This window comes from Lygodium microphyllum, chromosome 25 (genome assembly GCF_053477565.2).
Source record: "Lygodium microphyllum isolate KBCC chromosome 25, Lygodium_microphyllum_v1.1.10, whole genome shotgun sequence".
Taxonomy (NCBI): domain Eukaryota; kingdom Viridiplantae; phylum Streptophyta; class Polypodiopsida; order Schizaeales; family Lygodiaceae; genus Lygodium; species Lygodium microphyllum.
The window spans coordinates 108,938,505-108,951,227 of record NC_141159.1 but is presented as its reverse complement, the minus strand read 5'-3'; the positions used below and the strand labels follow the sequence as shown (position 1 = coordinate 108,951,227).

The 12,723-nt window shown below is 39.1% G+C and overlaps 1 protein-coding gene across 1 annotated transcript; it reads right to left on the bottom strand.

Moving 5' to 3' along the window:
* Window positions 1-10,142: 10,142 nt before the first annotated feature.
* LOC148014612 (uncharacterized) lies at window positions 10,143-12,465 on the bottom strand. The gene is made up of 2 exons (XM_087666753.1): window positions 12,187-12,465; window positions 10,143-10,712 (listed from the first exon to the last, which is right to left on the bottom strand). The coding sequence occupies exons 1-2, from the start codon at window positions 12,368-12,370 to the stop codon at window positions 10,432-10,434; spliced, it is 465 nt and encodes a 154-aa protein (XP_087522879.1). The 5' UTR covers window positions 12,371-12,465; the 3' UTR covers window positions 10,143-10,431.
* Window positions 12,466-12,723: the final 258 nt, after the last annotated feature.

The following is a 12,723-nucleotide window of genomic DNA, read 5'->3' as shown; positions in this document are numbered from 1 at the left end:
TTATGTAGATGCTAGAAATCCTTATTTAAATGATCTGAGACGCATATTGAGGTATGTGAAGTCCACTTTACATTATGGACTTTTTCATAAGCCAAGTAAGGATATACAAGTGTTTGGATACATAGATGTTAATTGGGCTATCAGCATGTCTGATAGAAGATCTATCGGCAAATTCATGTTTTTCCTTGGTAGTACAACAACTACATAGAGCAGGCAAAAAAACCTATAGTTACTTTGTTGAGAACAAATGTACTACTATGGAAGTATGTGAGGTGGTATGGATGCAAAAGTTATTGGGTGGCTTGGATGTGAAGGGAGATGGTCTAGTTGTCATTCATGTGACAACATGAGCAACATACAGCTAGCTAGGAATCTAGTATTTTATGCTAGGACAATACATATTGAGATGCATTACCACTTTGTGAGAGAGAAGGTACTTGCATGAGAAATTGACTTGGTATATGTTCCCACATAGGAATCTCATATAGCTGACATTTTGTGAGAGAGATGCATTACCACTTTGTGAGAGAGAAGGTACTTGCATGAGAGATTGACTTGGTATATGTTCGCACATAGGAATCTCATATAGTTGACATTTTCCAAAGGCATTGGGTGCAAAGAAGCTTTGAAAATTTCAAAGCTTACTTAGAGTTGCAAAGATATAGTTGAGCTTAAGGGGAAGCGTTGAGATGGCAAGCTCAACAAGTGCAGAAATTGGTGATAGACCACTTGGTTAGATGGGTCTGCACATGTATATTTAGCACATTAATGGTCATTCCTCACATGGACACTACCTTATTACTTCTTCTTTTTTTGCATCTACTTACAAAATTTGGCATAGCTATAGTACTGGTCAATTAGTATAGTTTGTTATACATTGTTTGACTTAGCAGGCCACTGTTTTTAATATTATATTTTGCATATGCTTTGTATACATTTAATTTTATGTAAAAAATAAGAAGAAACTAACAATAAAAGTTTTTAGCCTCTATCTCTCTTCTTGTGTTCTTGAGTGAACTTCTTGTGTATGGTGTGTGCACAGCTCAAGCAAGTCTCCCCACCACACGATTTGTGACAAAGTAGAGAACCACTCCCTATGTGAAGTAACATGAAATGATGCTCTGAAATCCATAAGCCAATTTTGAGATATGCTAATATCCATGGTAGCTAGGAATGCATCACTAAAGAGAATATAAACAAGAGATTATCATCATCACTACTACCACATGCATCAATGTCTACCTTGCTTTTCTCTTTACCATTTTTCTCATTTTTCTTCTTGTTTTTTCACTTTTAGAAATTCTTTTTTTGTAATATTTCCATGCAATTAAAAGTTAGTTGGTTAGTTCAAAAGTTGGTTAGTCAATTAATAAGTTAGTAAGATTACTAATGAAAGACTAACTAAGGTAAAAACGAACTAACATTAATAACTAACAACTAATTAAAAATATTTTATTTAAAAATTTGAGAGTAATAAATTTGATATTTTCCTTGGATTAAAAAGGACCATAGCCACCCTTCACAGAAGTTACAACGTGAATGAGAGTTATGAGCCATATTAATCACTAGTGTTAATATGTATAGTATGGATGGTTTAAAAATATTAGATTTTGGGCAAAACTAGCATAATATAGATATTTTATCCTAAAAAGATATGGAGATTTCTAGAAATGGATGTCATTTAAAAGAAAAGACAAGTGATGTTTTAGTTAGTTTTGGAGATTTTATAAAACTAGAAAAATAAAGAGAGATTTCACTAAATCGTGTGGTCGTGATCGCAGTCTACAAGCAATAGACATCACTTCGAACGGGGAGAGAAAGAAGGAGTGATCTGAAAGCTTTCTAATAAAGTGTCTTGGAGTTTTACGGCCCATTTGGAGCCAATGGAACCATCTGATTTATGAGTTAAGCATCAAATCACAGATTTTTCCAAGAGTCCCTCCACCAAGAACTCTTGTTCTCAGCCACATCCCCTCTTCTCTAATTCATTATAAATATGAGGCATGGGGAGACACAAGGAAGCACAAGGAGACCCCAAGAAGCTGCGAGAGAGGCAAAGAGAGAGAGAGAGAGAGAGAGAGAGAGAGAGAGAGAGAGAGAGAGAGAGAGAGAGAGAGAGAGAGAGAGAGAGAGAGAGAGAAGGTTCTTCCTCCCTTTCCCCCTCCTTAGAGGGTGGCCACATGCATTCTCTCTTTTCCTTTTCTCCAAGTTCATCCCCTAACCCGCAAGCCACTTTTTCTCAAGTTCCCTCCTCCCAAGCAAGTGGCAGTTGGAGTCTTGTGCAAGTCCTGTTTAAAAGAGAAGAAGATCATGGCCCCCAAGTGGAAAATGTTACGCACAGATGGCAATCCCTCAACAAGCAATGGATACTCGAGCAAGGGCATCACTACCAATCCAAAAGGGGTTTCGGTCATAAGTAATGTATTTCTAAATTGATAGATGCTTGCTTTGATTCTCGCATGAGATACATTAGGCTCCATACTACAATGTATGAGAATAGGTCATGGGAAGGGATAGGCCTCTTCTCACATATAAGAAAGATGGAGTTTGCAAAGTGCATGTATCAAGGAAAGTTAATTGCACTTAGTTGCTTATGGCTTATTCGTTGATAGAGCAATCGGTCAGGGGGTTATGAATAGCATAATCGTATGAAGAATAACATTAAGAATTGTGCATACAACTATTAAGTAAACTTTGCATAGAATCGCTCTTTGATCCCAAGGGGGAGAGCAAATATGCGATGGAATTATTATTGTGTCTATTCTTGTATTGTTTGGGAAAAAATACAATTAGTTTTGTTGGTTGATTGAACAACACCCTAAATGCTTTTTACAATCAACTAATTGTTGCATTGTGATTTGGATAGATATTCCAAGTGCTTGTGTTTGATGATAAAAGCATAGCAAGGGTGAGCAGTGACAAGTAGCCATGGGAAATAAAGGAATGTTTCACTAGAAGATGATATTAGGCTGATTGCTTTGATCGTGCTTGATTTCTAAATGGATTAATTAAGGAAGGATATTTTGCACAGGTGGATCATCTCCAAGATTACACTGTGGATTACCCCGAAAGGGCACTGCTCGATTTACGGGCCAAAGGTCGAGTGGTGAAAAGGCCAACCACGGAAATTGTGTCTCACTCCTAGGTCACTTGGGATCAGTGGAGCTCTGGACACCCCTTGCCTAGACCAAAACAGAATTGTAGACTGCCATGAGTCCAATGTCTAGGGCATTGGAAGATCCTATTTTAGATAAAGGATGGAAATTTTGGTGCCATGTGATTTGGACGGGGTACTTCTGTTGGACAAAAGGGAATATATAAATTCTCTTGTATGGGCAGGAGACAAAGATTAACTTGAAGGTAAGTTAAGGAACTTGGCTGAACTTGTTTGTAAAATGATTGCTTGCTCTGTATTCGTATCCATGCAGTAAATTACGCGAATAAATCCCGTTCCCTAAAGGCTTAATTAAGGAAGCTGATTTTAAATGTCACACATAAATGTGATAGGACCTAATTAGATAACTAAAGAATGCCTATCGAGGGAAGAGGGTGGAGGGAGGCCCCCCGAAAGGTTTGTCCTACGGCACTATGGTCCTAGAGAACGAGGAGGTTCTTCACAAGGTTTTATCGTTATTTGACATTTAGGTATGGTTAGGTTAGAACCTGACTCATGTCATTTTAGGGGACCGGAATGGGACTATGCCCTACGAGCAAAGAGGTTGAGCGATGCATCCCTCTCGTTTTCCATTCTCTTTGAACCAAGTGCGGCATGGATCTGCTTCGAATTGGGTATCTCTGCATAAAGTAGGATGTCTAGATCCCAATGCCAGGATGCTGTCAGGAGACCTTGATCACTAGGAACCCAAACTTCAGGTCGATCCTAGTGGGTTTGGCTGCGAACGTTACATTGCGAGGCAGACTCGAGAAACCCTGTGACATTCCATGGGAGTGCTAGGCATCATCGCTTAGATTTGTTTCTCGACGGACTGCTAAAACATGTCTGGATAGCCAAAAGGTGAGCATGTTACAATTTGTATCAGAGCTAAACTTTGTAATGATGCAAGATTGCTTAATATGTGGCTTGCAGACATATCCTAAAAAGAATAACCTAAGCAGTATGGCTTGATTGCCAGGCACCTTTTGCACCCATGAATGCCGACATGCAAGAGAAGAAATTCCTTCTCAAGCAAATTAAGGCACTCGAGTTTGATGGAGAAGGAATAGACGTCGCAACAAAAGCGGAGATATGGATTGAGTCGATGGATGACTATTTCTCTGCTTACGGAAGTGCCTCCAGGAATCAATCAATGATAGCAAAACTTAAATTAGTTGGCTAGGCTCGGTTATGGTGGAAGCAATGCTGCAAAGATCAAGGTATTTCCGAAGCCGTTGTCACTTGGGCTCAACTGAAAGATGTTGTACGTGGACGATACCTTCCGCCAACCTACCAAATTTTGAGGATGAATGAATTCTTCAAGCTCAAGCAGCTGGAATTAACCCTGGAAGCTTACTACTCAAAGTTCGTAACCTTACTAAAATATGCACCACCTATGGATATTGCACAGCAAGTATCCAAGTTTGCCATGGCCTGAACACTCCTCTAAACCACCCTCTTGAAGTAATGTGTCCAACGAACTTGAAAGATGCATTACTTCGAGCAAAGCTAACCATCCAATAACTTGGATCAAGCAAAGATGTTTCATGAGATCAGGACAAGAAATGCCACTTGTGCGGAGAGTTAGGGCACATCCGTAGGAGATGTCCCAACCGCTGATGTTACCACTGGAATGAGTTAGGGCACGTCCAAGTAGATTGCCATGACTTAAGTCCAGAAGATATGGAGCCTCCAAGGAAATGAACGTACACAAGTGCAGCTTTTGGATATATAGAGGGATCAAATGAAGACGAAGACCTAGAACCTACAACACCTCTTTAGGATGATTAGAAGTCCTAGAAATTTTGTCAACATGAAATACAACTTGGATTGAAATAAACTTTACTCTTATAACTACAGGTAACGTGAGTAATATGAGTTGCATCTATTTTGAGCCTAGAACTTGTAAATGATTAGAGATACTCTGGTAAGGAATGACAATTATAACTTGCAATGAATTTTTCTTAAGTTGTTCCTTCTCAACTAATATAGATTGGGTCTTACAGAATGTCAAAGCTTGGAAGTATTCTTTAATATTCCAAGCAAAGCCAATTGTCCATGGAGCTCAGTCCCGAACTAAGAAGAGAACAATCCGGAAACATAGTTTCCGAGATAAATGACACTTCGATCTGCTAAAAGGATCCTAGGACAATTTTATCTAAAGAAGAAACTCCTACCAAGGACAACCAAGAACCTTGTGACTGCAAGTGATAAAGCTCCGCGCTGTTTCTATTATAGGGAGTTAGGTCACTTCAAAAGGGAATGCCCAAAGCACCCTAAACACCAATGCCACAACATTGGACATAACTACGTCAATTGTCCCAACAGAACTCGAAGAGAACTTGAGCTTACACAAAATGAAGTTGTACAAGCTCCAGTGATCCAGAATATACCAAGATACTTAGGCAAAACCTAAAAGATATTCATGAGATGTAACTACAATAAATTTTCTCTTGTAATCAAGACTCGGATATATCCGATATTTTCCTTGGATTAACGAGGACCATAGCCACCCTTCACAAAAGTTACAATGTGAACGAGAGTTATGAGCCATATTAATCACTAGTGTTAATATGTATAGTATGGATGGTCCAAAAATATTAGATTTTGGGCAAAACTAGCATAGTCTAGATATTTTATCCTAAAAAGATATGGAGATTTCCAGAACTAGATGTCATTTAAAAGAAAAGACAAGTGATGTTTTAGTTAGTTTTGGAGATTTTATAAAAATAGAAAAATAAAGAGAGAGATTTGGTGAAATCGCACGAGCCGCAATTGTAGTCTATAGGCAGGAGACATCACTTCGAATAGGGAGAGAAAGAACAAGTGATCTGAAAGCTTTCTAATCAAGTGTCTTTGGGTTTTACCCCCCCTTTGGAGTCAATGGAACCATTTGATTTATGAGTTAAGCATCAGATCACCGATTTTTCCAAGAGTCCCTCCACGAAGAACTCTTGTTCTCAACCACATCCCCTCTTCTCTAATTCATTATAAATATGAGGCATGGGGAGGCACAAGGAAGCACAAGGAGACCCCGAGAGGCTGCAAGAGAGAGAGAGAGAGAGAGAGAGAGAGAGAGAGAGAGAGAGAGAGAGAGAGAGAGAGAGAGGAGAGAGAGAGAGAGAGAGAGAGAGAAGGTTCTTCATCCCTTTCCCCCTCTTTAGAGGATGGCCACATGCATTCTCTCTTTTCCTTTTCTCCGAGTTCATCCCCTAACCTGCAAGCCGATTTTCTCCGATTTTCCTCCTCCCAAGCAAGTGGCGGCGACTGAAGTCTTGTGCAAGTGCTGAAGTCTTGTGCGAATCATGTTTAAAAGAGAAGAAGATCATGGCCCCCAAGTGAAAAATGTTACGCATAGATGGCAATCCCTCAACAAGCAATAGAGCCTCGGGCGAGGGCATCACTACCAATCCAACCACAGTTCCGGTCGTAAGTAATGTATTTCTAAATTGATAGATTCTTGCTTTGATTCTTGCATGAGATACATTAGGCTCCATACTACTATGTATGAGAATAGGTCATGGGAAGGGATAGACCTCTTCTCACATATTCGAACGATGGAGTTTGCAAAGTGCATGTATCAAGGGAAGCTAATTGCACTTAGTTGCATATGGCTTATTTGTTGATAGAGCAATCGGTCAGGGGTTATGAAGAATAACATTAAGAATTATGCATACAAGTATTAAGTAAGAAGAATAACATTAAGAATTATGCATACAAGTATTAAGTAAATTTTGCATAGAATCACTCTTTGATCCCAAGGGGGAGAGCAAATATGCGATGGAATTATTATCGTGTCTATTCTTGTATTGTTTGGAAAAAAACATAATTAGTTTTGTTGGTTGATTAAACAACACCCTAAATGCTTTTTACAATCAACTGATTGTTGCATTATGATCTGGATAAATATTCCAAGTGCTTGTGTTTGATGATAAAAGCATGGCAAGGGTCAGCAATGACAAGTAGCCATGGGAAATAAATGAAATGATATTAGGCTGATTGCCTTGATCATGCTTGATTCCTAAATGGATTAATTAAGGAAGGATATTTTGCACGGGTGGATCATCTCCAAGATCGTACCATGGATTACCCCAAAAGGGCACTATTGGATTCATGGGCCAAAGGTCAAGTGGTGAAAAGGCCAACCACAAAAGTTGTGTCTCACTCCTAGGTCGCTTGGGTTCAGTGGAGCTCTGGACTCCCCTTGCCTAGACCGAAACGAAATTGTAGACTACCGTGAGCCCAATGTCTAAGGCGTTGGAAAATCCTATTCTAGATAAATGATGGAAATTTTGGTGCCATGTGATTTGGATCGGGTACTTCTGTTGGAAAAAAGGGAATATATAAATTCTCATGTATGGGTAGGAGACAAAGATTAACTTGAAGATAAGTTACGGAACTTCGTTGAACTTGTTTGTAAAATGATTGCTTGCTCTAAATTCATGTCCGTACAGTAAATTGCATGAATGAACCCCGTTCCCTAAAGGCTTAATTAAGGAAGTTGATTTTAAATGTCACACATAAATGTGATAGGACCTAATTAGATAACTAAACAATGCCTATTGAGGGAAGCGGGTGGAGGGAACCCCCGACAGGTCTGTCCTACGGCAGGGTGATCCTAGAGAATGGGGAGGCTTCTCACAAGGTTCTATCATCATTTGACCTTTAGGTATGGTTAGGTTAGAACCCGATTCATGTCGTTTTAGGGGACCAAAATGGGACTATGCCCTACGGGCAGAGAGGTTGATCAGCGCATCCCTCTCGTTTCCCATTCTCTTTGAACCAAGTGCGGCATGGATCTGCTTCGGATTGGGTATCTCTGTGTAAAGTAGGATGTCCAAATCTCTATGCTAGGATGCTGTTAGGAGACCTTGATCACTAGGAACCAAGACTTTAAGTCAATCCTAGTGGGTTCGGCCGCAAATGTTCCATTGCGAGGGGGACTCGGGAAACCCTAGGCAACAAACCTTGTGACGTTCCATGGGAGTGTCGGGCAGCATCGCTTAGATTCGTTTCTCAATGGACCGCCAAAACGTACCTAGACAGCCGAAAGGCAGGCACGTTACATTTTTATTTATCCCTCCTTGTTACATCATTTTTCCTATGGACTTGTTTCTTGATTTACCTCTCTCATGAAAGTTCCACTAGACATTTAACCTTCCTCTCACCATAAGTGCAATGGGACTCTTTGATCCTACATAATATTTTATGTTCATCTCCTCAATTAGCAAACTACTCTCCATGTTAGCACTTGTTAGACTACTTGCAAGTGAAGAGTTAAGAATGGCAATCATGAAAACTATCCCAACTCTTTTAGCAAGGTGACTAACAAGGCACGACCCTCATTGAATCATGAAAGACAATCTTATTATATGTCAATTGGCTGAATGATATTAAACTCATTGAGTTGGTTAGACATCAAAGTCCTCTTCTCCATCTAGAGATCAATCCATTTTTTAAGCCAATAAATCTCAAAGTTGCACCTTCTTTTTCATACAGGTCACCAACTTTGTCCATACACCATATGCACCTAGTGTGTCTTTCACATTAAAATACATAGACTTTGAGAGTCTCAACATAATAGTAGAGTGTGCCAACTTATCCAATTCCTCACATACATTTGGGTCCATACCTCAGGCTTAATCTCACTACATTTAATTGGCTTTACCTGCTTCTTCTGGACCAACACATTTTATATTTGTTCTTTCCAATATGGAAAGTTCATACCATCAAGATTTTCAATATTCAACAATGCATTTTCTAAATTTAATGAAGAAGTCATAATGATAAAAGTATGTCTACACACCGAAAATGACAATGAATATCTAATTGCAAGCTCAAAATAGACTAATAAACTACAAATAGAGTGCCCCCCAAAAGGCAAGCAATGACTATCAAAATGTCAAACCAACATAAAACTAATGCAAAAATAACATTTTAGCACTCCCAAATGCATATGAATTTTCTACAATCACAAATTGATTTCAGCCCGTATAATCTTTACAAAATGAGCATAAGCTAGGATGGTAAATCCTTCAAGATAACAAAGCATGGAATTCTATGTGCATTCCCAAGCCACAAGTAGTCTGAAAGCCTAGTTGCTATTCAAAAATTATGTCCAAACTAGAACTATTCTATTCTGTGTAAAACAAAGAACCAAAAAATGCACAAAGTCAACTCTTTGATTGTGGGCACTACTTTTTCTTAGTTTATTTCATGTGTTTGCTATTCTTATATATTTTCATTAGATTGGCCTCTTGAGTATCCTTCCACCTTAGTCATGGTTCAGACCATTAAATTAATATTTTCTCATGTTAAAACACTAATATTTAATGTCACGAATGTCTACAACATTCATATTTTACCCCTATAAGATCACCATAATAACTAAAATAAATCATTCTAACAAAGTTGTGCGAGTATGGTAGTTAAATTTATAAGACATTTTAAAAATCCAATTTGGATTATGAAAATAGTTTATTAAGTGAGTTTGGATATAGGTGCCCTATCGATTCTTATTCAAATACTTAAATATGCTATGGATTTTGATAAAATAGAGTAAAACTAATGTAGTTAAGGCATACTAGTTGCAACATCATTAGTTTTAACTTATAGTAAGTGATTCGGAGCAACTAGCATACATTGCTAACTAATAAATTGAAAAACATTCGATATCTCTATTGTATCAAATCATCCCTTATACAACACTCTTATTATATCATGTTGAAACTAATAATAAATAATCAAGTAGACATATGAAGATTTTGTTCAATCTTTAAAGCTATCCATAAGTGACCTTATCCTTTTAGATCAACATAATATCTTTAAAAAGCTTACAAATGATATCATAGAGCTAGTATTCAGCTATTATTATTTTCTCAGCACATGTCAATTCACAGTATTGCATAAAAGTTATGTACCTACTATTGCAAGTATGCTATTTATTTTAAAGGAAATGCATTTTAAGAGCCCAAAATTACACTTACAATTTACAAGTACGTGAAAATTGCATACAAATAAGTATTACAATGATGTATTGCAAGTTACATATTTAGAATGCGAGCTCATGTAAGTTGTATATTCCTTATTCACAAAGTATCTATTATGATTTCTTATAAGGAGGCAAACATTAGGGTGGTACAATGATTATTAAAGGTCCATAGATGTGCATTTAGTTCTATATGGTATATAAGGTTGTAGAAATTCTTGTAAGGAATTGCATTTATTGTTTCCCCCACACACTTATGACATAGCCCATAACTTTTTGGTGTCCTTGATCACTTTGATAAGAGATGCTCCTGAAGTGCAGAACCAAAAATGGACATCTCCTCCTTAATGAAATCATGGAATTCATCCTCTTGAACCTCATCAAATTCAAAAGTCCATTTCTTTAAGCATGTATTTGGCTTAGGCCCAGGTTCCAACTTCATTGTGTATATCAAGGTAGCATTCTCATGTTTTCCAAGATGTCCTCCTTCAAGAATTCTAGCCTTGAAATAATGATTCTCATGATCAATCTCATCCCATACACCCTTGATGTAGTCAAAGTGAGGAAAAGCTGTAACACAAGGAAGCTAATGTTAGGTTATCCCATAAAGAATTTGCTAACAAAAGTAGAACCTAGTTGCCAATTGAATTGACTAACAAGACCAATCAAGATACAGTGTGTAAATAACTAGAGAGAGAGAGAGAAAGAGAGAGAGAGAAAGAGAGAGAGAGAGAGAGAGAGAGAGAGAGAGAGAGGTATTACCATGTAATGTTTGCTTGGGTTCCTTTTATTAAACGAGGTACCTCTACATGGTCATAGAGGGCCACAAATTGAGATTGGTAAGAGTGGGAGGATAAATACTAGCAATCTTACTAAACAAGGGCTTGCCAACATTCAAAGGGGTGTTGCTAAACAAGGGGAAGATCAAAGATGCCAACCTTAGTAAAGAAGGTCCAACTCCTATTCTTGAGTGCCCCTTATAGAACCGTTGTGAATTAAAGCCTATAGGTTTTTGCCTTTTTAATAAAAAGTGATTATTAATGTCTTTAACATCTATTTGCTTTGATGACAATTAAAATGACAAAAAACTTCTCATCCTAGCCTTTCATGGCAATTTTATTTTGTTCATCCTAGTCTTTCATGGAGAAGGACTCTTAGAGTTCACATGTTTGCTATAACATTGATAAGACCTCATTCTCAACTACGAAAGTTGCAAAAGTATTTTGCTCAAGGGGGGATTTCATGTTTGTTTACTATCATGAGATGGGTGCCACATCATTATACAAGACACAAACTCAATGTCAATCTATATTGCCAAAGGAATGGTTAAGAAAGACTAACAAGAACGTGCCTCATTGGATCTGTCACTTAACAAAAATTCATAATAGATGCACATTGATGATGCATATTTTTGTGGCTAAGTAGGAACAAGCATGTTGTGGTGGCAATACTAAAAGTGAACTGATCTATTATGGGGACTTGGCATAACACTGGAAGTTTCAAAAACCTTCCATTGTGGGAAACTGCCTATTACTTGTACTAGAGTTGGCAGCATAAGCTCAATTGTCCCATGCCTTAGCCAGCCACATTGGGAGATAAGGTGCTTAGGCACTCTACATGCAACCCTCTGTCTCAATGAGTAGATAAGGTGCTTAGGCACTCTACATGCGAGACCATAAAGTGCTTAGGCACTCTACATGCAACCCTCCGTCTCAATGGGCAGATAAGGTGCTTAGGCACTCTACATGCGAGACCATAAGGTGCTTAGGCACTCTACATGCAACCCTCCGTCTCAATGGGCAGATAAGGTGCTTAGGCACTCTACATGCGAGACCATAAGGTGCTTAGGCACTCTACATGCAACCCTCCGTCTCGATGGGCAGCAACAAGCTAGGGCATGTGGAAGCGCCCTTGGAGAAGTTGGTATGGTATGATGTAACAAGCTCAGGGTTTGAGAAATTCAAATTTGTGAAAGGTCCCAAGTGGAGACTTGTTTTAATTAGCAAAAGCTAAGGAACTAAAAGGGGGGGGGCGTAATGAATACATGCGGGGTTGTATTGAACGAGGACGACGCCGCCGGGGGCGAGAGGGGGGCCGTCGAGGTACTCGACGGAGAGGTAGTGCTGGGGCACCAGCCTGGGCAGCGTCACCTGGAAGTTCTTCATCCACGTCCTCCACACCACCTCCGGCGACAGCTCCACAACCACCTCATGCTTCACCACCTTCATGATGATGATGATGATCCACCGACTGACTGACTCTCTCTCTCTCTCTCTCTCTCTCTCTCTCTCTCTCTCTCTCTCTCTCTCTGTGGATCTACCAGCCTCGCCTCCCCCCCTCCTCCTTATAAAAGGAAGCATTATAATGGTGGGTCCCTCCCCAGTGCCAATCTCTTGCACAATCGCCAGCTCGCTTCCTTGTGGCAGGCCCCACCTTGTCATATCTAATCAAGCATAGCCAGCTCGAGAGAGTGTGTGTGTGTCTGTCCGCGCTCTATCAAAACACTCGGCGAACCACAGTGAAAGTTTAGCATCCATACCAACCTTTATTAAATGCGAAAAAACCACAGTGAAAGTTTAGC

Excerpts from the sequence above, each read along its gene's own strand:
- LOC148014612 (XM_087666753.1), bottom strand. The coding sequence starts at position 12,370 with ATGAAGGTGGTGAAGCATGAGGTGGTTGTGGAGCTGTCGCCGGAGGTG. Across the intron at positions 10,713-12,186 it reads CGTTCAATACAACCCCGCAT|CTTTTCCTCACTTTGACTAC; the intron begins GTATTCATTACG and ends CTTGTGTTACAG.